The following is a 27,517-nucleotide window of genomic DNA, read 5'->3' on the forward strand; positions in this document are numbered from 1 at the left end:
TCCCGCATTTTCTGCAATTTCTTTTACTGGAGAGTTTGTGTTGGGTATGAGCTGTGTATTTTTGTGGTCCCTCTTATAGAAGGCCACCCCATCCTCTGAGAAACCATTCAAAAAACAACTATCAGCCAATCATGGGTGAGAAACACACATTGGAAAGAAAAGAGAACTTCACAGCATGCAAGTGAGAGAGAGGGAGTCATGTGATCTGAGTTCCACCAATCAGATCATGGGATTGCCGTGCAGCAGCATTACCGCGGGAGCCGTGACCTCGGATACCTCAGACATGCGACTGACAGGCCGTTACCACGGAGATCACCAAGAGCGTCAGACACCTGAACTTTCTACTATCTGACTAGAACCACGTAGACACTACAACCACCACTTCTAGAGAGAGACAGACGTACAAAAGTGTCCATTGTGAAAGGTGAGTCCATCTCTCACTTAGAGTTGCTATCCTCACTTAGTCTCTCTCTCTCTCTCTCTCTCTCTCTCTCTCTCTCTCTCTCTCTCTCTCTCTCTCTCTCTCTCTCTCTCTCTCTCTCTTGCTTTCACCACACGGCACATATGCTGTTCTGTTAGTCGGCTTGTGGCGAAAGATTCCTGTGGCACTCTCAAACCCCAAATTCTTGGTTGCAGGCAGTCTATGTAGTTTCTCTATTTCTTTTTCTCCGACTGTCATTCTCTCAGGCTGAAAGTCGGTAAGGCGGCGGAGAGGCCAGTTCTTTTCCCTCCTGAGCGGGACACATGGCTTCAAACAGCATCTTCGACACATTCTCCAGCTACTCGCCCAGTTTACTGCGAGGTAAGTCACCCGTCGTAGCATTCCCCTCCCTCCTTCTCCGCCAGTGTGGTGTCCAGAAAGCTAGTTTTGGTAGTTGTGACGTTCATACGAGATCTGTCTGGTGTGTCTAGCTTGCATGTGTGTCTGTGGCAGTTTAGCAGTTATGAACGTTTGACAGTACATGCTTGCATGCATGTGGGTTTGACGTGTTGTATATGGACTACAAACTTCCTATAATAACACCTTTTAAAGTGCAACCTGACAGTTTATGCTTGTTTTGTTTTGTAACAAACTGACTGATTTAAATGTCTCTGTTGATGTAATAAAGCATCATATTGATGTTGTGTGTCGAGCCTGTATGGCCTTCTGAGATACCGTGTTAAGGTACAACTGAAACCTAGATCAGGGTGTTCAATGCACAAATCTGTCTTCAGATGTAAACTGCATCTACAAACTTGGGGCACACGTTACCTGCGCATTTATCCTTCTTAAGATGTTTGTTTTATAATGCCGCAGTTCTGATGGGTTTGGATCATAATGGCCTGCTCACCGCAAGCATTAGCACTATAAACGCACTCTCAGCGCAGGGCGCAAGGGAGGAACCAGCTAGACCAACCTTTACTGGAACTCACAAACCAGTCAACTTCTGGAGCCAGGGCACTCTCGGCCTTTCTGTGGTCGCTGTGTATATGTGTGGGTACGAGCCCAAGTCAACATTAGTGATTTACTGGCATCTGCATCTCCTGAGCGCCTCAGAAGAGGCCATTTGTCACTATGGTAACATCAACATGTGATGAGGTGCTTCCTGTCCTAGAATTGAGGTTTTGTTTTAAAAACAATGGCGAATCATTATCCTCATGTAATACTCATTTAGGGTGGGATGGTGAAGTTTAAAGTTTACGTGAAGTCACAGCTGATCCTCGTGCTGTGTTGAAAACCCTGTAACACCTTTTGTGTTCCCGGGCAAAAATAACCGGCCTTGCCGGCCAAAAATAGTTTGTAAATCACTTATAATGCTATATTATCACCAAATATTGGATTCAATCTTTTTGTCAACTTGTTTTCTTTCAATTAGGACATGTTTTGTATTTTATTTCTGAAACGTATTGATCATAGGCCTCAACATGTGGATGTACCTGGTCTAATTGTGCAAGATGCATCACTGCACATTACTCCAAATTAAAAATGGCTGTCTTCATAATGATTTTCTTAGTCAGCTGACTTCAAAAACCACCTGTCATTCTCCCAGTATTTGTAATGCCCAGTTTTCACAATTCAGTCCGTTCCTAATGGATAAATTCAAATTCAAGTCCCGTCCTACATTTTTCAAAGTTTTACAAATATGTAATATTAAGGAAGTAAAATTAGTTCGAAACTGCATTTCATGTTGTGTAATTTGTTAATCATTTTGTCTGATTACACAAATTTCATATATATAATACTCATAATTTTATATACAAAACTTAGAGCCATAATCCACTCCTCGCTATGTTTTGCCTATTTATTTTTCCCCACTGTTTTGAGAGGCTTGTTGCTTTTATATAATGCCTGTAATTACTTGATATAAGATGCCAATGTCTAATAAAACGTGCAGTTTAATAAAATGTACATTTTTGCATGTGACAGACATTTTTATCAATAGTGACTTACATCGCATTCATGGTATACATTAGTTCATGCATTCCCTGGAAATGCTTTATATTAATCATAATAATTATTCTAGCAAGTAATATTCATTAGAGTAGGCTGTTTACTGTTGCCAAGCAATGTATGTTGCGCATTAATGCAATCGCTTGAAGAGCATCTCATTCAATCAGAATTAAGAATCAAAACTGTTTTGGAAAACAAGTTGTGTAACTTTAAGATCAAAGAGCAAATCACCCCTCGCCAAAATTACAAGTGATGCTTTTAGTCTGGTTAAGTGACGACACCCAGGCCTGCAGAGACAAAATATATACCGCCTGCCTGTGTTGTTTTTTAGTCCATTTCACATAGATGACAAAGATCCACCAATATCCCACTCATCTGCTCACATGAAAGTGTAGACGGTTAAGTAATTGATCCTCACATGTATGGTTGAGTCTGTGTTTACATGCATCAGCAGAGCTCTGAGCTGGTTAACATTACTGTCGAGTCTGGGATGGATCTGTGTGTGTTAAATAAAGTAGCTCAAAATTGGACAGAGTGAACACTGATGTCATCCACTCTATGAAGTAAACAGTAGCTAAATGCTAGCAGGGGGTTTTGTTTGCTATGTTCCTATAAACTCACAGCATGCTGGTCCACTCTCATTGTAGTGTTCACTCACATTCTACCTGTTCAGTGCCGTCATTCATTACACTATCTTGATTGGTCCCTAATCAGAACATTTGGGGAAGATGTATCCCAATGGCTGTGGTGGTTGCGTCCCTACAGGATGAGCAGAGAGTTTTAGTTTGTCTTAAATAAGTGCACACAGCCAAAAACAATAAAGAAAAAGAAACACAGAGACGGAAAACAAAAGTGTTAAAAAGTGTGTTTGCTTTAGTAACAGTTGCCAAAATAAGAGTCTGGAATGAGAGAGGTACCAGCTCCAAACTGTTTGCAGGATATTTTTAACCCGTTGTTTTCTGAACCGATATAATATAATTTGCAATGAAAATTTATTTCTGTAATTCATTTATTTTCAATGAAAAAATGTAGCGGCTTGAGTGTATTTCCAGAATTGATCCAAAGTGAGCGTTGCATAATGGAGGTGATTGAACAGTCTACTAATGGTGCTTTTCCACTGCATGGTACGGCTCGGTTCGGTACGACTCACTTATGGCGCATTTCCACTGCATGGTACGGTACGGTACGGCTCGCTTCGGCTCACTTTAAATGGTACCACCTCTGTTGAGGTTCCAAGCGTACCGTACCGATACTATAATGTGACGTGAAAACACTGCAGATCACTGATTGGTCAGAAAGAATCGTCACTTCAGCGTCATTGTATTTGCGACACGAGACACTAAACCCGCTAGATTTAAATAGCCAGACAACAGCCAACGCGGTAGCACCTGTTTTTAGAGTATTTACTTGACAAAAAAAGTAAAAAAAAAATCAAACAAGAAATGGCTGAATCGTGGTCAGTGGACAAGGTGCAGACGTTCCTCTCGTTGGTTGCCGAGGAGCGGAAGTAGCACAGCTCTTAGCCGCACACGGCTACCACCGGACCTACAATAACGATCAGTCCCACCCACTTTGAAGCGGTACTAACTGCAGTGGAAAAGCAACCGAGCTAAAGCGAACCGAACCGTGCCGTACCGAGTCGAGTCGTACCGCGCAGTGGAAAAGCAAAGCGAGCCGAACCGTTCCGCGCCGAGTCGAACCGTACCGAGCCGAACCGAGCCGTACAATGCAGTGGAAAAGCGCCATAATGCTCTACTAACACTCTAATGATAGTTAGTAGACATGAAGGGGCAATGTTACTTATAGACAACAGAATGTGTTAAAGGGACCATTCAAATAAAGTGAAACCGAGTTTTTTAATGACGGATGTAGAGTGTCCCAATTAACCCTTCGCAGGGAGTTTGATTGACAGGCGATCTGACCAATCATAATCCGCCATCCGCCGAATCCACCATTTTTGTCCGACAAAGCAGTCAGGAGAGTTAGTAGATTAACGTTGGAGGATTTGAACGGTGTGTACTGCCGTCTTTCCGCGGTTAAAACAACATTCCTTCTGATGTTCATTCATGTTTATTTGATGCTATAAATTAACTAGAAGGAAGAGATGATCGGTTCACAACAGCTTTAACTGATGCTACAGCGATCTGTCAGACACATTAAAGAGCCACAAAACGGTATTTATTGTTTAAATTTCTTTAAAAAATGACCAAATTTGAAAGTTGAGTCTTTGTTTCATATCAAAAGTAACCTGGTCTGTCCTGTCTGTCGGCGTGTTGTCAGTGTCCTCTCTGCTCCGCAATGTATTTTTCACTGCGTGAGAACATGATGTGTGTCGTGAGAGCGGCGTGGCTTGTCGGACATACCAACAGTAACTAAAGGGGGCGGGTCTTTGCGAACGGTCAATTCACGTACTTGTGCACTTTTCCATGTCGTTTTGTAGTATAAACTATGCGAGGAGTGTGTTCACACTGAAAATTCCAAAAAGAATGTTGGACACGTTATGCACTCAACTGTTCCAGCTTTAATTGTGTAGCAGAGGGGGAGGAGCGATCAGATTTCGATGTTGAATGACAAAATAACCTTATAAGACTTATACACTACACAGTTGAGTACAGTGTTTAAGTGCATAGTGAATAAGTGCATAGTGTTTGTCATTTGGTAGTTGGTACACAACTTTTTTTAAAATAGCAATAAGATGAGCATTGATGAGTCGATAACAATTAAGTTTAATAATGGATATTGAGGTTCAGTTTTGATTTGATGTAGAACTGTTTAACAGTTATAGATCTTTTTTCCTTTCCTTTCTGCTTTTTCTGTTTTTAGAGTCAGAATTGAATAGAATAGAATTGCTCAGATATAAATACACGACAGTATTTACTATTTGAATTCATTTGTGATAATGCAATATCCTTTTTCAGTTTGTTCGACCATAAAAAAAGGAAACCAAAGTGAATCAGTTAAAGAGCCTAAACCATTAACCCCGGTTTCATAGACAAAGCTTAAGCCTATTCCCAGACTAAAATGCATGTTTGAGATTTTTTAACTGAAAGCAACTTAAAAAAATGTCTTATTTCTTACGTGTATATCTTATATGTCAGTGCCATTGTTTTGTCTCAAGATGCACATCAGTAATGTTTTTGTTTTTTCTCGAAGGCACGTTAGCAAAAGCTACTTAAATGTCCTAATTGAACTAAGGCATACTCCTGGCTTAATCTAAGGCCTTTTTGTGAAACCAGGCCTATGTTATCCAAGTTATATACGTTTTTCAGATATCCTAGATTGTGTATGTGTAAAAAAAATCACAAGCTGGTATGCTTTTGGAGCCATTCACATTTTTTACATGAAATCACTTTATTTTAGAGCATTTGCTGTGTACTATATGTTTTTATAAGGGTTTACAGTAAGTCTAATAAATATAACGATAAGGCGATCTGAATAAATGAAAACTATGTGTGGTATTTACATTTACTGTATACAGTATGTTTACCCTGAATATGTATATATATACAAAATTTATATATACTAAATCAACTCTAATGTTTTTCCAACATTTACAGTACTTCATTAAATTCAGAAGTTTTTCTAAATTCCAAACTGAAGCTCAACTTCATTGGAAAAAGACAGACATGAGATGAAGGCCTATGTCACACACAGCAATAAAAAAATAAAAAAAATAAAAAAAATAAAAAAAATATTGTCTTGCTATCCAGTACAAAAATATTTAAATTTAAATATTAAGACAATTATTCAGATAATAAAGCCTATTTTTCTTACCCAATAGAAAAGTTTGATCTTGATTTATGCGTAAATCTAACAAACTTTGCTGAGGTTTAGGAATAAAACAAGAACATTTGCCAATTTTTCAACAATTTGCCAATTTTTTTAATTGGAAAAAATTAAAATGAAAAATGTATTGCTTTAATGATGCTTAGATATTTCACTGGAAAACAACAAGACAAAAATACTTAGGAAAAAGATTTTTCGCAGTGAAAATGTACGTTGATGTATGATACAGAAAGAGTCTCGTAAAACGGTTCACATGCAAGCAAAAGAGTGAGTGTGAGAAAGAAAATTGAGGGAACAAGTCGAGAGGGTTTGTGCGTGTGTGTGTGTGTGCGTGTGTGTGTGTGTGTGTGTGTGTGTGTGTGTGTGTGTGTGTGTGTTGCGTGTTAATCTGATGCAGACTCTGTTTGCTTCTGCTGCTCACCAGCAACCACAATGAGGTCACACCTGTTGCACTGAAACAGCAGTCTAAACACACACACACTAAATATATAAATATATATAAACGTATCTATACAATCCCGCATACTTGCATTTATAGACGCATACACAAACACAACCACATTCAGTACGAGTCTCTCACAAAAATATCTTAAACATGCAATGTAAAAATGATTCATTTACGTAGTTCTAGGAACACCACTAATGCGTCTCAATGCATTTTTCCCTCATAGATTTTTCTTATTGTTCAAATCAAGAAGCACAGCAGGTGAGCTGGACTCGCATGCAGTATTTGAGTTCAGATAGCCTTCAGCCTTTACTGATAATTATTTTAAGGGTCAGTCCCATTTACTTTCTTACCAGCATGCACTGGGCTATGAATTATTAAGATGGTTGCATACGTTGAACTGTTTCCACAGTTACTGTTGTTGATTTTGTTGTCACATTTAGTAACTTGTTGTCTTGTGGTGCCAAGATAAGCTTGTTCCTCTGTGTAAAAAATACATTTAAAAAATCTGTTTTTGGTCAGTTGACTTTTACCCTTGTTGCATTTCATATACCATTTTTTGAGGTCTGGTGTGTTGTTGTTTTATTGTCTCATGATTGTTCATATATGCTTAGTGTTCAGAAGTTTACAATATTGTTGCTCATCGAAAACATGAGATGGATATATTATTGAACAATATTAAATGTCAAAAACAATTAGCATAGAACCCATTGATACAACTTAAATCTTTTTGGAGTTACTTAATATGAACAGTTAATTAATTTATTGGTGACAAGTATGGCAATTTAACATTTAAAATTCAGTTTACTTCTTTACTTCTAATTCACCCAAAAATAATTAATTCAAATCATTTATTTACCCTCATGTTGTCCCAAACCTGCATGGCTTTCTACTGGAACATAGAAAATAAATGTTCCATAAAAATAATGTTAGAGTCAAACCGCATTGGAGCCCAAAGTTCTTCAAAATATTTTCTTTTGTGTTCCATAGATGACAGAAATGCATTCAGGTTTGGAACAACATGAGGGTGAATAAATATTGACAGAATATTATATACATATATTCCATTTTTGGGTGGGTTAACTATCTTTTTAATGATTGAATTCAACTCAAAAGCCATGCAAACTGTTACCTTCAGGTTTCCACGAACACCTCGTTTTGTACAGTGTGCAATAGGGCTGGGTAAAAAAATATATTGATTTCTCGAATTTTAATCGATTCTCATTTTTACGAACCAATATCGGTTCTTAAATCCCAAGAATCGATTAGTCTATCCTGTTTTCAGTTGATGAATGAGTGGGACGTTGTAGCTCGCTTCCCATGCAATAAATCGCAATAAGCTTTGTGCTTTGTTACTTTTAATATGAAACAAAGTCTCCGATTTCAAAGTCATCGCAGTAGCGCCTCAGTTCGGAGCGCACGTGAACGGATCATCTACTCCGCTTTAGTACCAGTTACAGCAACAAATAAACATGAATGAGCCTCTGAAGGTATGTTAAAAGATACAGAACAACTTACCGAAATTCGTATCATGTTTAATGTAATGTAATCAGGCTACGCCTACATTAATCCGGATAGATTTTTCCTTGAGAAAATGTACTGTCTGATATATGTCCAATAAAATAATCGAATGAATCGAAATCGGATCGCAAGCTTGTGAATCGAAATGAAAATTGTGTCAATACCCAGCCCAAGTGTCCAAGCATGTGTACACAAGAATACATGCATGCATGCACATACATAGGTGCACATTGTGGAGTCAACATTTGAATCCTGCCACAGTTTTCGGGGTTGAATTCGACATGACCTTACATGACACTAGCACAACAAAGTAAGCAAAGTAAAACTCCATCAGTTGGAGCTACAGAAAACATTCATCACATTATGCTCTGAAGTGTTCATGGCAGAACTTAAGGACACTGAGTGCTTAGATTTACCAATGCAGCATGTCGGACATGCAAAACTTCAGATGACTGCACAGAGTTTATTAATTTCATAAACACATGGTTCGTGCTCCTATAAATTGATACTTCACTGCGCTGGAGCACATTCAAAGGCTTTCAACTCCTACCCATTACCCTCTCGGCCCCTGAAAATATCAGCATCCATGGCAAGAACTGCATTCTGAAACCAGATATTGAGGGTCTGGATATTGGACAGGGAAGAGCGTAATGAAAACTGCATGAGGGTCTCAGCGGAGGGTCTGGCTTCTGTGTCTAATTTAGCTCAGAACAATTCCTATTTATAAAGCACATGGCTCTGTTGTGGGACTGGAGTTGATTAGGGAAATGTCCAGAGTAAGGGGGAGTGTTTTGCAGAGATTTCTATTCACTGGTCCTGAAGCTAGTGTTCAGAGCTTGTGTCAGGGCATCTAATGCACATGATGAAGGAGAAATGTTCTCCTGTAGTCCCTCTATGTTTCCTGAGGGATCATAATTTATAGTTTGCATCTACAGTTTTTACAGTTTCATTCTATTTTCTGAGAGGGTATATATTTTATCTTTTATGTACATTTGCATTTATTATTTTTGCAGACGTTTTTGTCCAAAGTGACTTTAAATATGAGGGAACGTGTTTGAGGATGTCTTGAGTTGTTTGCTTTGCCGTTTCTTGACAAATTATATTCAGACCTCAAATTGTTTCTTTGCTGTACCTTCTTTTAATGAACATATATACTTGGCAGAAGATATACAATTTGAAGTTACATTTATGCTTTTTAAAAATGTAAATAAAGGATAAAGTTCTAAAACTCAGTGCTCAGCTGCTTAAAGGGGCTATATGTAAAAATGTTCATGTATTAATCGATTTTTAATTGCAGATGTGTGAACAGCTTGTAACGAAACTTAAAAAACAAGACCTTTCACGACTTCAAGGCTGTAGACTGATTTTTATGTTCAGGACTAGGGGAAATTAAAAAAATGTGACATTTACACACGCTCCCGAAGGCCTCACTTCCATCCAATGAAATTAATGCTAATAAAATGTTCAGAATGTTCGTTAACATTATATCACTGCAAATGTATTATTTACAACTTCTTTTTACTTTAAAGTGAAGAACAAAAAGTGACTTTGCTGTGAGTATATCAGGACCTTGAATGATGTTCAGTCTCTTGTACATTACGTGTGCACGAGCAATAAGTTTCTGGCTGCAGTTTACTTAACAATCACCATCGCTAACAACAAGGGTTTCTGAATTCTACATTAATGTCCATATACACTCTTACAAATAAAGGTTCTTTATTGGCATCTATGGAACTTTTAACATCCATGGAACATTTGCATTGCACTAAAGGTTCTTTGTGGTGGGAAAAGCTTCAGATTATTGAAATGTTTTTCACAAACTCCTTTTGAAACCCTAATTATTCAAGAGTGAAGACGATGTACTATCCGTACATTATAAATGGTGCTACTCATGCAAAGTGTAGGAGAGACTTGACTTGGTGTAAGCAAGTTGCAAATATTTCAAGAACATTGTAATTAGACACAAATATAGGCCAACTTTTTGTATAAAATTGAAGAGTTATAATTGAATGAATGAAGATTATTTATTATCGTCTTTGTTGGAACGTTTTTCACTGAGCATATGGAAATGCATTATTGGATTGTCTCGTTCAATGTAGTCAAAAAGAAAATATCTCACAAAGCAGCATAATTGCCTTTTGAAAGCCTTTCAACTTTGTAGTGTGTCTATGCTCTTGAACATGCTTGGGTGAACATTTTGTTCACCCAAAATTTTTAATTGGCTCATGTCATATTAAACCTGTATGACAATCTTACTTCTGAGGAACATAAAGGAGATAATTTGGGGGGGGGGGGGGGGATTGTGTACATAAAATGAAAAGAGTAAAGTTTGGGATGTGCATTAGAGTGAGTTATTACGACAGAATTTTTCGGGGAACTATCTCTGTTCAACTATTCTTCTGCCGTGACTGTAGTAGATAATTCACTATAGTGCCATTGCAGCAACATTGTGATTGCATTCTTAACTTGATTCATAAATTACACTGAAATGCAATGATTAAACAAAGCAAAAAAATCACATTTGATCCATTACAATCCGTAGTTAGAAGATTTTGCGCTCACATAATGTATGTTTCAGGCTTAAAATGCTGCCTACACTACGTTTTGGAACCAAGCCAGTGTGTCTTTTGTAAACCAGAGTACTAGACCTTGAAAAGGCCATTGAGTGTGGATCAAAAGTGTTTTTCATGTATGTGTGCTCTATTCAGTGGCAGCAGTGTACTGGGTTCACCCAGAGTTAGTCTGTGTTTTCAGCGCTTGGGTGTGTGATTGTGTGTGACAGCAGCGAGTGAAGCCGAATCCTGGGTGTATGCTAAACACATTACCACAACACACTGTGAGTTTGAGGAACAAGGTGTTCGGTGGTCCTTGCATAACGATCTGTCATGATATGAGGAGGTAGAGGGATGTCAATGTCATTTATAATGTCTAGACGAGCTATTTTTGAGAGACCCTCACTGCAGTGGAACAAACGTCATGAAGTCAGGATGTACACTTCCAGAATATCCACAGCACTGGAAAGCTCAGTGGAAATGCTCATAAAATAGTTTCTGTTTGATTCTCTGAGCATGTTAAAATAAATGCATCTAACATCTTTATAGCTCACATGTTCCAGTGAGTAATGGACCATTAGGACAGACTGCAGTCCCACAGAACAGTTTGTTTCATGCTTAAGAAACTTTGCTATCCACCACTAGTAATATTCGTATTGCAGTACTGCTCGTTGTTGCTCCTTATTATTCATATATATTTGTGTTTTTTCATTCATTTTTACATTTTGGAGAGAATGTATGCAAAATGAATAAATGAATGCACAGATACAGTAACTCTAAATTTTATTTGCAGAAAAGCACGTATTGCAGCTTAAAAGTCTTACGATTTTTTTAACGATTTTACGATTTGATCAGAAATACAGTTATATTGTGATTATACCCTTGAATTTCCAGCATCATTACTTCGGTCTTCAGTGTGTCCTTCAGAAATCATTCTGATATGCTGATTTGCTGATCAAGAAGCATTTCTAATTATTATCAATGTTGAAAACAGTTCAAGAAAGTTCAAAAGAGCAGCATTTATTTGAAATATAAATCATTTGTAACATTATAAATGTCTTTACTGACACTTTTATGTGTCCTTGCTGAAAAGAGTATTAATTTCTTTAAAACAAATCTACTGACCCCAAACTTTCGGACAGTATGTATATGACGTGCACTTGTATTATATGTAGTATATATAGCATTTGACGTGCAGTTGACAATCAGCATGAGAAATCAGCAACAGATCTACATGTAAAAATATACAGTGATAAGGTGTGTGTTGGGAGTGATCTTGTTAGGCAGTGGTGTGACATAAAATGCTGATGTTTATGTTTAAAGTGGCAACATTTTGGAGTGACAGGAACTGAAAGTTTACACCCTACTTTCAGTGAGACCATCAACACTTGACCGCCTTTTTTTCTCTCCATAAACCGTAATGGAGCATCTACACTTCCAGGCAAAAGTTTGGACAGACCTCATTCTTTATTATTATTATTTTTTCAGATTTTAGAATAAAAGTAAAGGCATATAAACTATGAAATAACATAAACCTAAGTTTGGAAATGGATCAAAACTTCTAAAATCTTATATTTGAGCTTATTTTTTGCTTTCTCTAGATGTTCTCTCAAACAACTTCAAGAAGTACATCCTATAAGAATATTTGTATTCCAGCCGGACGCTTGTTGGCTGCTTTTTCTTCACTATTCGGTCCAATGACTATTCATCCATTAAAAATATAATATTGGGGTTGCAAAGAAATTCATAAGTAGAAAATACATTTAGATTTCTTTACCAATCAAATTTTAGGCATGTAAGCAGATGCCTTTAGATCAAAATGTTTCTAAAATAATGAAAAACATAAATTCAGAAAAGTGTGTCCAATGTTTTGACTGGTATCCAATAAAGTGAGTTTGGGGAAGATTATTTGGGGAAGTTTAATATAAGACAGGATAAGTGTTCGGGATAGTTGTTTAATGTACATTTTATGTTAATTAAATGTTATTTATTATGATTTCTTTGCTATTTATTTTTGTGCCACTAGTGGCACGTACCACATTTTGGCTTTAAATAAAGTATATACAAGAAAGACTTAACAATATCGAAATTCAAGATGTAAGAAAGAAGACCAATTGAAAGACTTTCAGAATAGATAGCACAAATACAACTGCAAAATGGAGTCTGAATGAACTGAGGTTTATTGTTTTAGTGTTAGAGGTTTAGAACAAGAATATTTGAGGAATATCAAGTCATGCTTTAATGTGTTTACAGATTGGACTATTATAGTCATTTTGACTGTAATAAGAACAAGCAATATCAAATCTGAAGCTAAGTTGCGAGCCACAGACCACAGGAATTTTATCAGACGGACCAAGGAAAAGCTGGTCAGTCTGACTTGTGTGTCTTCAGCTTTTCCGGTGTAATTCTGAATGTAATGGATATGTAACTTATATGTGTTTTAGTCAGTCCCTGTTGTTTTTTTGTTGTAAACTAATCATGTATTTTCACCACACAGCTCGACACCTGCTCTTAAACGCTGATAAGCTTGTTTTCCATTAGTATCACTTTCAGACCTCACCCAACACCTGATTGAAAGTGTAGAAACTAACAAACATTCGCCATTTCAAGCAAACACACACAGAACCTCCCAAACACACCCTATAACTGTTATTGCTACGGCCCCACCAAGATGCAAAACCACTAAGAACATTAGTGCCGCATTTTTAGCTCCGGTTCACACTGTGTTTTCACAGTGTAACTTGAACATTTCCACATTAGGACTTTAACCCTCAGAGATCCACTGTCAGAAAATCGCAAAGCTACTTAAAAGCAATTCAGCCATGTCTACTTTCCCTAATTATAAGTTAATATGGCATAAAACAGTAAATAACTTTGTGAAATATTATATAATGTTTACAATTTAAATCTCCCAGCATGCCATACCCTCTTAAGTTTGGTCAAGAATAAATGGAATACATGGAAAATTAGAATTCGCAATGATTGAATTGCCTCGTTAAAAACGTGCCCAGGAGCGTCTGCGCACAATCGGTTTATTTGTCGTTAAAACCTCAGACCGATGCGTCATCATTGTCTCAATTATCCGTCTGAAAGCGTGCAAGACTGATACGCGACGGAGACTCTTCTACCATGAGAACTCTCACACACATGCAAAAATCCTTAATCGTCTTCAAAACCTCTGCCTTTCTCTCTCTCTTATTTGCCAGAGTGCAATAAAACAAGTTAATTATGGCGTTGAAAATATGAGGATAATGATAGGATATAAGATGATGGTCGCCCTGAGGTTATGAGTTCTTGATTCTCTCTGTTCCTTTTTTTTTTGCTTGCTAAATCCAAGGCGCCCTTCCCAGAAAAAGCTGAAGTTGTTTACAAACGGTTTATTGACTTGTGTTGGATGATGGGGAGATTTTCAGGTTGATCTTTGTGAAAGGATACAGCTTCTGTTTCCTTCTTTCTTTAAGTGAATAAATATTTCAGATGATTATTTCAATGCATCTGTGGTTCACTCCAGGTAATGACATATATAGAAGATTATTTTATTCTTCTTAAAAAAAATAAGAAGATCTTTTCTTACAGTGAAAGTATATATCAAACAAGAATATTGTTGTGTGGGACTTTCTTTTATCTAAGTTATTGATTGGATTGTAAAAAGTGTCTTTTGAAGGAAGAGGTTGAAAATTAAGAGGGCTTGGTGACATCAACGGCAAAGGAAATTTGTTTGAAATTGGTGGAGCAAATTATTACATGTATAAAATATATAAATTACAATCTATTTGATTTGGAATAACATGCATGGATGAATCATCCATAATAAGACCAGTAATGCACATTGTGGAAATATATAGCCTCTGTTTTGATTTCATGTTGGACTTTGAAGTCGCAAGCTAAATAGACAAAAGCACAAACATCCAATTTTATGAAGTGTGCATTTTAGAAGGGCAGCCCTTAAACTACAGTAATCTAGCATCTTTGAACATTTCATAAACTATAACTTGAGAAGGTGGCCTTTTTATCCATCTGATGAGTTAGTAATTTTAATTCACGAGTGAACTAGCTTTAGATTTAATTTAATGTCTGGCATAATTTATTCTTCAATTGTGCACGTGCTTGACCTGAGGTAACACAACAAGTGTGTTTGTGTGTTTATGGAGCTGCTGCAGTTCCTTTTTTGAGGAAAAGCCCCAGACAAACAGACAGGGATTCCCCTTTCTCTCTCTCTCTCTCTCTCTCACAGACACAGACACACACACACGTGAGCGCGCTTTCTCATACAATTCATCTGCCCTTCCGTGTCTGGACTTTGGTCAGGCTGTCTGAATCGTTCTCACGGCATTCTCACACAGGTTGCAAAATCTCTCACACTTTCTTTCATTCTTGCGGTCAGATGACAGACATCGTGCTGCTGACTCGTTATGTCACAGTGATGACTTTGTGATTTCGTTCCATCTAGAAAACTTCATGACAAATTCTTACACTGTCACTTCCTGTTGGACATTCCATGCTTCATTTATCTGTCGTCTCTTTGAAAGTGCATAAGCCAAATGTAGGAAGTGAATTTAGAGTCAACGTTTTACAGGAACAGTCTCCCTAATGCAGGTTTTATAAGCTTTTTTCCACATGAACTGAGCAACTGAAAATTTACCAGCAGGAAATGTTTCTTAATGGATATTCAAATTGAATTATTTAAAATTTTGCAATGTTTATTTTTAATTATATATATATATAAATTAGTAATATTTTATGATAAATACTTTTGTTTTTATAAATTAATTCGTAAAATTATAATATATAATACAGTATAATATAAAATATTTATTGTTATTATTATATATAATTTTATAAAACAATTATATTATTATATAATACTACTAATAATATTATAAATATGATTTAATTTAATAAATACACTTTTGTGAATTATTTCCTAATGGCAGTTATTCAGCTCTTTTTCATATTGTTTGGTGGCTTAATGCATGGAATATTCTATATTTGTCTCAACAGAGGTCACAGCAGATGTTTTCTTTAGTATACGGTTCCTTTAATATGTACTTTACCGAATGTATTATATTTAATTTCCTGAAGTCACAGGCCAGCTGGCAAGTGATTGTTTATTTATTTTATTATTCATGGGTTGGTACTTCAGAATGTAATGTTTTAAAAACGTCATTATTTTTACATTTACTTCTTAGGAAAAATACGTTTGCAAGCTAAAAAATATAAAAAAATTTACCGGCCACTGATAGGAAGTCAAACTTGGCAAGCCCATTATGAGTGATTAAACATGCAGAAAGTCTGTTAACAAGCTCATTTTACTGTAAAACTCAATGGTAAAGACTTGCTCTCAAACTGATTAGCTCAATTAACAGTAACAGAACAACACCGTCCAGCACTGTGACTGAGTTTACAAACACACCAGAAGAGGGCTTGTTGACATCAGTCATAAAGGAAAGTTGTTTAGAGGCAGAATAGGTCAAAACCGGTATAGACAGACATTTTGTTTGCAGCATATTATGATGATTCAAATGATTACGTTTTCATGCACTTAGCAAATGCTTTTTTCCCAAGCGACTTACATTGCATTTGAAGGTCTACATTTTAGTCTACATTTTAGCAATGGATTAATTCCCTGTGAATCGAACCTGATCTTGGCGTGTTATGTTGTCGTGCATCTGCACCTTGTGCGTTGCAGTCAGAAAATCTGCATCAACATAATAATGCGTGCGTTCATGTGCACATGCTCTGACAAGCGTGCTGTTTTGATGAATTCCTCTGTTTTATGTCGACCTACTTTTGAAATTCCATCATTCCTTTCATATATACAGCATACCTCCTCCCTCTCAGACGCTTGCGAGATGGAGCGCTTCGTCTGAACAAAAAAAAAAAGATAAACATGTGGCTTTTGTTGCAGGCATAAATGAACGACAGCATTCCGCATGAAACCACATGAAAGGCCTCCCATATCTCACACCATTTCTCCTCTTTCTTTTCTACAACTTTATCATGCTTTCAATTTTCTTTTTTGCTCAGCATTTGTTTACCTCTCATGGTTTAAACTTCCCATTTCATATCCATCAATCCATCAATCCATCTATCTATCTATCTATCTATCTATCTATCTATCTATCTATCTATCTATCTATCTATCTATCTATCTATCTACTGTATCTATCTGTCTGTCTGTCTGTCTGTCTGTCCGTCCGTCCGTCCGTCCGTCCGTCCGTCCGTCCGTCCGTCCGTCCGTCCGTCCGTCCGTCCGTCCGTCCGTCCGTCCGTCCATCCATCCATCCATCCATCCATCCATCCATCCATCCATCCATCCATCCGTCCGTCTGTCTGTCTGTCTGTCTGTCTGTCTGTCTGTCTGTCTGTCTGTCTGTCTGTCTATCTGTCTGTCTGTCTGTCTGTCTGTCTGTCTGTCTGTCTTTTTTGCCCTTGTCTCTGTCTGTGTGTTCCGGCTGAGAGAGGCCCCACCGCACGCAAAAACAAAGGGACATTGTATTCTGGGTAAAATGTGGTAAGCAGACGCTGGTGGACAGTCCTAGCGGTTGCTGGCAGGCAGACACACTTCCTAATGCTGCCGGCACATGAGCTCTTGTTTTGGGAAAGCCCTGAGTTATGGCGGCTGTGGCGAGGGGCATTTATGAAAGCGGGACATGGCTTATTTTGGGAGCCAGTGGGGTGGAGTGTGAATTTAGGCCCCGCCGCAAGGTCACTCCATCTCTCTCTCTCTCTCTCTCTCTCTCTCCCTCATTAAGACACTCGTACATCCATCTATTGTCAGGGTGGGACCACCGTGTGCCCACTGAAACTCATCTCTCACTTACTCCATCAAAATGGTTCCATCAAGTCTCAAAAAATACATCTCAGTGCAGTGGCTCGGGGGTCTTTTCCAGGGGCTTTGAAGTTTTCCTAGAGGGTCAGATTTCCCAGCGGTGGTGGTGGATTACTGCGGTTCTGCTGTAAAAATAGAGCTGCATAATAGAAATGTATGCCAAATGAATTATTATATAGATAGATTATAAAGATGTATTATATAGAAAGGGGATATCTTTCAATTAAGGAAATTGTTTTAGTCCCCAAAGATGATTTTAAGGGGAACAAAAGTAGTTTTAAAGGTGGGTTGTGTTTAAATACTTTATTCTTTATCCATGGTTAATGTGGAGAAACTATAAATAGCCATTTGCAAACATTGAGGCGCTTTGTTCAAAACATTGTTCTGTGTGTTCAAGCATCACAACCAGCCAAACCCAGCTACACTGAATGAACCAATCATGTGTGTTTGGGGGCAGGACAATCTATGTGCTGACCAACTGCAGTTGGTGCTCAAGAAACCAGTTTGAGAACAATCCTTATTTTGTGTTTTTATTTGGTGGTGCTGTAGTCACAGAAATTACACACTTCACCTATAAAGGATACATCTTATAATAAATACAACTTTGTAATAGTGCCTAATACCTTATAATAAAAGGAAAGCTTCTTATTTAATGCCTGCTACTAGGGGTGGGCGATATGGCAAAAATATCATATCACGATTTTTTTCAGGAAAATCACGATTCACGATTTTATCACGATTCCTTTTCATGTTGGTTTTACTATTTTGCAAGTGACTGAGCATCACAGCCAAACTAATGTCCCTATTTTAAAAACAAAGCCTTAGGTAATAAAATATAAAATAAAAAAGATTGGCAGACATTTAGGCCAAAGTGGCGAAGATAAAACATATTTGTTATTGTCTTTGTTATTAAAAATTAAGAACAAAGATACACATACACAACTTAATTAAATAAACAGTGTTTTTTTCAGCTACATGTGTATTTAACAGCATTGAAGAAAGTAATTAAATGAACAAATATGAAAATAAAACACAACATCGACTTCACTGTATACATTTTAAATGGATTCTTATTAAAGCGACTATTAAAGTTCTCAGTCAAGAGTGAGTGAGATGCTCTTTGTATTTTGTTGTTTTATTAACAGGGATAGTTCTCCCAAAAATTTAAATTCCCTCAAGCCGCTTTAAACCCGAATAAGTCTCCCTCTTCTGTTGAAAATAAAAGTTATTTGGAGGAATGTGGGTAAACAAACAGTTGATGTACCCCACCCAGTGACTTCCATAATAGTTTTTTCCTACTACGGAAGTCAATGGGGACCAGCAACCGCCCGGTTAGCCACACTCCTCAAAATATCTTCTTTTGTGTTCAGCACAAGAAACAAATTAATACAGGTTTGGAACAACATTAGAGAGTGAGTAAATAATGACACAATTTTTATTTTTGGGTAACTGTCCCTTTAAGGACAAGCGGCAGCATGTTTACTATTAGGGCTACTGTCTCTTTAAGATCTGCGCGCAACGAGTCTACACGCATTTGACAAGCAGATTTTTTCTTCATTTTTTCTATTGTTCTTTCACTTTAGACATAACCAACTTTGTTTATGTAAACCTTGTGTGTATTTGACAGTATTAGCGCAATAAGACTCGAAAGATAACTTAGTTCAGTAACGGGCGCTGTTAGACATGCTTTTAGTGCATGCGCGCGTCGGGTGTTTGCACTCAGAAAAGCGCCCGTTAGAACAGCGTATCAGCAGCGAATGACATGTTTAACTGGCAAGGCTTTAAAGCACATGCAAATAATTAATTTTTATGAACTACAGTGTCCCGTTCCTCTGCATTTCATGTGGATATACGTCGCGCTGTACAGTATGTTGAGACGGAGGCGCCAGAAATGCAAACTGATAAAATGGACGATCCTACGATATTTCTTCAAAAGCAGATCGTGGAGACATTTTAATCGTCCACGATCAAAAATCGTAATATCGCACACCCCTACCTGCTACAGATTTCAATCCTATAAGATCATTAAAAATCACACTGTAGTGTACGACATGGATCAATCAAAAAATGTGGGTACAACATATACGCAGACTGTACGATGATGACACCTATTGATTCGTAAGCTACGACTCAAGTTAGTATTCAATTATGATGATTAAAACGTCATCAGTATGCGCTCTAAACAAATAGAGCAAGATGAATCGCGCTTTGGCAATTGTGGTTATTAGGCGCGCTGAAAAAAAAAAGAGGTGGAAGCAAAAGAGGAGATTATGGACTAGAGAAAAGAGGCAAACTTGACATGCCAATCTTGCAAATGAAGCTGAAGGTAGTAAGTTTTAGCGCGATGTTGCGTTGATCAATACGCCATTTCATGTTGCATTTTTATTGGTAGTCAGAACGTAGTTCGTAGCAGCAAACACACTGAGATGCATGATCATGCTACATTTCTAACACTGGCAGAAAATTATTACAGGCTATCTTTGGTCTCAAGACCGTGACGACGACCGTCTTTGAACCTTCATCACTGTATGACGAAGGACCCGTGTAGGAGCCCCGACCACAGAAATCACCATGATTGATCATCTTTAGTCTGGGACCGCCCAAAATGGGCATTAGAATCAACCATAAGAAGTGGTCTTTGAAGAAACCCTCAACACACAAATTCCCACGCACAGGGTTGTGTGTGTGTGAGTTAATGGTGATGACTCTGTGTGAATGACATAATAAACGTACGACAGACTCATGGTGATTCTCATGTTTTGTGAACTCATAAATGAATGCCACTGGTCAACCACAGTCACAGACGCAAAAAGTGCTTGGTCAACGGTATAATTAATGAAACACTGTACATTGTCTGACCACATATGAAAGAACATTTTGAAAGAGCAGACTTGATGAGTCTGAGAAAGTGACTTTTTTGGCTTGAGAAACAAATGTTTTAAATGAGATATATTTTGATGGGAAAAATCCGCCTGCTGTTCGTTACAGTGAAATGTGTAGTAGTCGTTTTATGCAGTCGTATCGAACCTTAAGACTGATGTGGTATTTTTAAAAGGATTTGAACCCATAACGCATAATTTGAACCAAAAAAAAGCATAATTTAGTTTTATATGCACATTGTACACCCTTTCTCTGGCTCATAGAATTAAATGTATTATTTCCCTGCTGTGCCTTTTAGACCCTTATAGTATGTAAACTTCCTCTGCACATTTTAAATGAGATAAAGCACTGTGCTGAACTTCTGCAGATTATTTTTTTTTGCATGGGGTTTTCTTTGAGAATTTTCTGTCTTTTGTAGATTTTAACTGCCAAACACTTTTCTGAAACACGTAATTACTGTAGATCACAGATTCAGTATCACAGCATCAAACACATAGTGAGAGACAGTCATCTCACAAATGTGTGTGTGTGTGCGTGGGCATGTGAGTGCAAATGGGTTTGCAGGTGTTTGTGTCTTGACAGATCATGAGCAAATATAAGTGATGAATCAAAATACTATAAATTGATGATGATGATGTTTATGAGGACTTGTTATGCACATTTAAACAAGCAGAAAGAGCCAGGGAGAGCGTGCATACACTAGCATCTGTGATGTTTGCAAAATCAGAACTTACTCTGATGTTTCCTGTGTCTCCAGCCAGTGATGTTTCAGAAGCCTCGCTTCAGCTGATGCACAGGCCGTAGCCTCCTCTAGGGGCCAGGAGGGCGACTATACCACCATGAAGTTAGTCCAAATCCAACTGAAAGAGGAAATGACATTTGATTTATTTCTCAAGGGAGGCATTTTTCTCAGACAGTTCTTGCAGCGGAGTCTCAATATTCCTAACAGCGTAATAAATCTTAGTGCTCTTCTACCGCAAACATTAACTCGGATCTCTCTTTGTAAAACACTTCCTGCATGCTCCATGAAAAACAGACTGTTTCTTCATTTTCTTCAGTGTTATGTCACATAACACTTCTCTGAGCATTCTTAGGTCATAAACATTTATTGTAAAATAAATACTTCTAGTGCATTCACCTGTGCAAAAAAAATGCACAAATCAGTATTTGTATCTTATCACTTTAATAATGAATGAGACACTGAGAAGGCTGGTGTCATATACAGACACTGTCATCTGAGCCCATCAGGATATTTCATTGAGTAAGGAGGTTTTTTTGGGAGACTTTTAAAGTTTATTCATCCTAGACAGTTCCTGAGAGGAAATATGGCTTTAATTCTGTGCTCTGTGACGGAGTGAGCGCTTCTGGACAGAAATACAAAATAATTGTTTGTTTTACATTCGCTGAAAAGATCCATATATACGCTTTGAATGCCGTCATCTGTAATATCTCTGTGCAATAACAATTCAGATTCATCCATCAGCAAGATATGCTTTGATCTGACATGCTTTACTTAAAATATAAAACAAATCATGGCTTAGAGTGAATCATTCACCACAAGCTTCACTGTATTTGACAAAAGACGGTAAACTAAGCTTCATTACAGTCAACAGCACCGAGAACGTTTATATATTCTATTAATATGAGCAACGCAAATGCAACGAATAGCTGCATGCAATGAAAATGAGAAGATGACATCACAAAGATGCATTGCACTCCTGATAGGACACTGTGATGATGTCATAGGGACACCTGATATGAGGTGGGGCTGAAATTCAAGCATGTAAACGGGAGATTTAGAGTTGACTGCAGGTCATCCGTGCTGCTTTCTCAGGCAGACAAACCCACAGTTGAAACACAAGGAGACACTGTACGGAAGGAATGCTCTCTGCGGCTTCCAGACTTGCTCCCTCTGTAATTTGTAAATGTACAGAAATGTGCTGCCGCCCACAGAGGGGGGAAGATAGCAAATCCACAGACTTAGGTCAGCATTTTATGCCCCGATTTGATTTTTATCTGCGGGAATGGATGCCTGTGTGTGTGTGTGTGTGTGTGTGTGTGTGTGTGTGTGTGTGTGTGTGTGTGTGTGTGTGTGTGTGTGTGTGTGTGTGTGTGTGTGTGTGTGTGTGCGTGCGTGCGTGTGTGTGTGTGTGTGTTTGGGGGGTGATGACTAATAAAGTAATGTTTAAACAGCATTTTTGGGCAAATATCTGTGGTTTCTTCTGATTCAGTATTCTTCAGCAAGAAATCTAAGTGGGTTCATTTGTTGTGTGTGTGTGTGTGTGTGTGTGTGTGTGTGTGTGTGTGTGTGTGTGTGTGTGTGTGTGTGTGTGTGTGTGTGTGTGTGTGTGTGTGTGTGTGTGTGTGTGTGTGTGTGTGTGTGTGTGTGTGCGTGCGTGCGTGGGTGCGTGTGTGTGTGTGTGTGTGTGTGTGTGTGTGTGTGTGCGTGTGTGCGTGCGTGCGTGTGTGGGTGCGTGTGTGTGTGTGTGTGTGTGTGTGTGTGTGTGTGTGTGTGTGTGTGTGTGCGTGCTTGCTATTGGATAAAGAGTAAATAGGTTGGCATGTGAACGTCTTTGTTACAGGGTTCAATGGGGTGAAGAGCCTTTGGAAAATTTGTTTTGTTTTGTGGTCTCAGAGTATATGACCATTGATATACAGTATACTATATTGATTGAGGAACATAATTTGTGTCAAAATTGTTTGTTTCAATGTAAGTTTTGATGATGGCAGAAGGCCGCTGGTTTGGCTGTATATTGAGTAGATACGGTAAAATTTGCAACAAATGCATGATATTTTTGGAATAACATTTAAGTAAATACTCCAAAATAATCACATTAGCAACAATGTTCTGTTTATTTAACCACTTTTGGCCTAAAGTATTTTATTCGAGTATTGTTTTTCTTTTAGTAGGGTGTATGTCTTGGAGCTGCAGTGTTAGTATAAGCGTATATTACAAATTAATGTCCTATGATTGGAGCAGACATGCAGTGTGAGCCATATTTGCACATCTTTTTCAATTAAATCGATTCCCTCCCAATTATGGAAAGCAGTTTGTTGATGTTCAGGTATACTGCATTGATCCTGTGCCAACCAGTCTTTAAAAAAAAACAATTTCTTTAATATATTTTAGAAAATGTACTATTTAGAATAATTTCCTTGTTTATTAAATCATACTTGTCTCAAATAAAGTATATGGGTTTTTACTTTAATCATCAGATCATTTAATATTTCATACCATTTACTTTTTAAAATGAATAGTTTATTTTATAATCGTCTGCATTTTTTGCAAGTCTGAAAGGGAGGGGAAATTTATTTTCTTAAAAAAAAAAAAAGAAAACCTTATGACATTACATGCAGTGACTTCACGAATCAGGATGTTTGTGCAATGCATAGTGACAAACAAGTTTAGGAAAGAGCTGTGTTGGATTTAGATGTTGTTTAGTGTTTTGGGGAGAAAATAAAATCAAAAGGATCTTTTCCTCCTGGAGGCATTTAACCCCATTGTACCCTTGTGAAGAATGATGGCATGTGGGGGTGTTCTCTGAGTCTGTGACTGGAATATTTTTCACTGTTTGAACTTGAGGCTGTTTTTGAGGGCTCGTGCCTCTTTGTATGAACTCACATCATTCCTCATCGCTTGATTACTCGATGTGTATTTGACGCGGGCTGTAAGCTGCACGCGCCTCACTCAGATCGCATATCAGAGGGGCGCGCGTCATTAGGGAGGGCACGTTGCTGCGCGACTGTAACCGTAGAAACTGCGCGCGGAGTCTGAATATGACAGGCGCGCGGAGTCAGTCTGAGCGCGTGCGGTCACATATTAATAATAAACAGATGCTGAAAAATCACCGATATATGCATCCACAACCACCCCTGACCAGCTTGTGTTTGGAGAGCTTTCTTGCCACTATCGTGTTCAGAATAACAATTTATGTTGCAGTGTCCTTGTGAAAGTATAGCTTGTTCTTTTTTTATAGCTATATAAGTATATAGGTTTCAACAGTTTTTTTTTTTTTTTTAAGATGACTGAAGTATAGAAAACTGGCGCCAAATCATAGCTCATTTACGCGGCGCGAGACTAATCATATTGTCAGATTGCGCTCCCAAAAAATATTTATATACATGTACCTAATAATTTAGCAGACGTTTAAAATTTGTCTGAATATATTTCTAAACTATAGCATATGTTAGGTTAGGCTACTACATATTATTGTAGGCTATATTGCTATAATATTACTACTACTAATTATTAAGAAGAACAAGCGCGCAACAATATAATGCAGCAATTCCCTTCATGTATAGGCCAATTTGCTTATTGTTCATTAGAAATTATAATTTTTCTAGTAATTTAACAGAAACACTGTGATGCAAAGTGAGACTCAGTCATTGCTGTGATTAATCAAATGATTCTGCTTTATTTAAAGTGTTTAATCTGTGTGCAACCCGTCAACATGTGCATATTTCGACATTAGCCTATTACTCAGTGCAGCGCGATGCAAGCGGGTGGAAATGTGAATGTGTGAAAAGAGGAAGATGTACTGTATCCTCCGAGCAGATGTTGATGAAACATGCTAATGATCTTGAGATGTAGGATAATGTGCATATTTGTTGCTCACATATTGCTCACTTTGACCATTAGTGTGGGTGAGACTTTGACTCTTCTGTTCTATATTCACACATTATTTCCTTACGTCGAGATCAAGATAAACATCAGTGGTTTAACAGCATTAATGCTATGATAACAGACAAAATAACAGTCAGATAATAATAATAATAATGTTATTATTATTATTAATATTATATTTAAACGGCTGTTGTTTTTTATTGCATTTAATTCTAATTATTACACACACACACACACACAACACACACACGTGTATTTGTTTTTGTTTGTTTGTTGTCGTTGTGTTTGAAGTGAGTGGATGTTCTCTCGTGTAACCAAACGCTGGTTTCAAACTGAGCTCATCTTTAGCATGTAAACCCGCAGAATGATGGCTCGAATCCTGCCAGCACCAGCACGAGTCAAACCTCAAGCCCACTGCACATAAAAGCTCGCTAAAAAACACACTCGATGTCCGTTTCAGAACGAGCAAATAAATAATCAGAATAATATTAATGACCATTACGAATTCATCTACTGTTAAAATTATAAATGACTACTGTAAAGACACTTATGTTGGCTTTATGTGTAGTCAATAATCATTTTAAAATTGTGAAAAAAAAAAAATATATATATATATATATATATAGGAAACATTTAATAGCCTAATAATAATTCAATTTGTGTTGCGAATTATTGACAACCAAATTTTAAAAGAAATATGTTAATTCTGATTGCATTTGAACTCGGTAATAGCCTTATATATAATTGTGTGTGTGTGTGTGTGTGTGTGTGTGTGTGTGTATAGGCTACCGAGTTCAAATGCAATCAGAATTAACATATTTCTTTTAAAATTTGGTATATTATATATATATATATATATTATATATATATATATATATATTATTTGGTATACAATAGCCTATATATATTGTACTAGCTGTCGGGTCATTTGTGGAGTGAGAAGACATCGGTTAGTCCCGCACTTTCACCTGAAACAATGCGTTCATGACCTGTTAATCAGCCAGCGAATACATTTGTTTGTATTGTCGCGATTTTAGCGTCAGTTTTAGAGAAGATTGTCTGTATCATCATGAATAGCATTCGAAAGACACACAAAAAAAACGTCTACAAAAAAGCATGCATTAGGCAATGTCAGATGACCAACAGTAACTGCGATGATCGCTTTATTTTTGTCAGTCTACTTTGCCTATTCTGCCTTTCTCTCTCTCTCTCTCTCTCTCTCTCTCTCTCTCTCTCTCTCTCTGTCTTTTCCCCTCCCATTCAGTGTCAGTTTAATGTTGCTTTATATCACTTTTTGAGGAGCCACTGAAGGTTTTTAAACGACAAATGCGCCTACTAGTGGCGACAGCGTGAGCGCAGGGTGTGTCAACCACACGAGAACTCATTAGATTATAATTAAATACCATATGAGACTTATTATCACATACATTATCATAATTATTGCTGTTCTGTTATAATGTGGCAAACCCATTAATTAATTAAATTAATTTAGCACAAGATACATGGAAGATATAGACATTTCTCAACATTATTAGTTTTTTTATGGGCAAAAATATTAGTTTGAATATTATAAAAAAATATGTTGCCACTGAATGTGTTTAATTATTGTTATTGCTGCTGTTTTAGCCACCTCGTTTAAAAAAAAATATATATATATTTGTTGAAGCAAACTATTTTTATTTTTGGATTTTTTTTTCCTTTACAAAAACAATAAAGATTAAAGATAAAACTGGCACACACAAATAGCTTCAACAGAAAATATTAAAAACATTTGTCTGTGGTTTTTAAAGGTTACACCTGGTAGACTAAACCTTCATCCATTATGTGCCATAACATGTGAGGGGAGGATTCAAATATTTATTGATTGTTCATTAAGTACATCGCTGATACTAATAGAGGAGCTTTCAGTTTTGCTTCGGCGCGTTTGATGAGTGCATCAAACCCAGCCTTGGTCGCTGATTGGTCGGTTAGACCCAGCCCTGATCGCTGATTGGTGGAGCGCTCAGCGCACTCCAGGCTATAATGAGATGAGTAAATAACTCTTGTCTGCATAGCGCAGAGCGCCGCGTTTTGCATACAAGCACGTCTGACTACCAGAAACGTTTTTCTCGATTTTACTCACTTTTTACGCTTGAACATTCATTTGGGAAGAGAGCGTTTGACAACTAAAGAGGACTTTATTGCAGAAACTCTTCTGAAACTGGGATTATTTTGTGTGGACTTTATTTTCGGAGACTCTGGGACTGATAGGACGCGGAAAGTGTCGCTCTGAAAGTAAAACTGACATCCAGGAGCGGCACAGACCTGCCGTACACACACTCTCTGGAATAAATGCTATTTAATACGTGCATTTAAAACAATAGTTCCATATGCTTTGAGCGGCATAGTTAAAACAGTTCAATATCTCGTCTATCGTGCAGCACGAGAGTGTGCGCGCGCGTATGTG

At 37.5% G+C, this 27,517-nt stretch overlaps 1 protein-coding gene across 2 annotated transcripts in view; it reads left to right on the top strand.

Moving 5' to 3' along the window:
- The first annotated feature begins 226 nt into the window (after positions 1 to 226).
- runx3 (RUNX family transcription factor 3) overlaps positions 227 to 27,517 on the top strand; it is a 56,453-nt gene continuing 29,162 nt past the window's right edge. The window contains exons 1-2 of one of the 2 annotated variants that reach the window (XM_079634251.1): positions 227 to 424; positions 688 to 802. In XM_079634251.1, coding sequence (XP_079490377.1) covers positions 745 to 802 — 58 coding nt within the window. In that variant the 5' untranslated portion in view covers positions 227 to 424; positions 688 to 744. Of the gene's footprint in view, positions 425 to 558; positions 803 to 27,517 lie in introns of those variants that run through there. The other variant, XM_079634252.1, reaches the window with a different exon arrangement.

This window comes from Phoxinus phoxinus (genome assembly GCF_949152265.1).
Source record: "Phoxinus phoxinus genome assembly, chromosome: 14".
In the NCBI taxonomy this organism is placed as follows: Eukaryota; Metazoa; Chordata; class Actinopteri; order Cypriniformes; family Leuciscidae; genus Phoxinus; species Phoxinus phoxinus.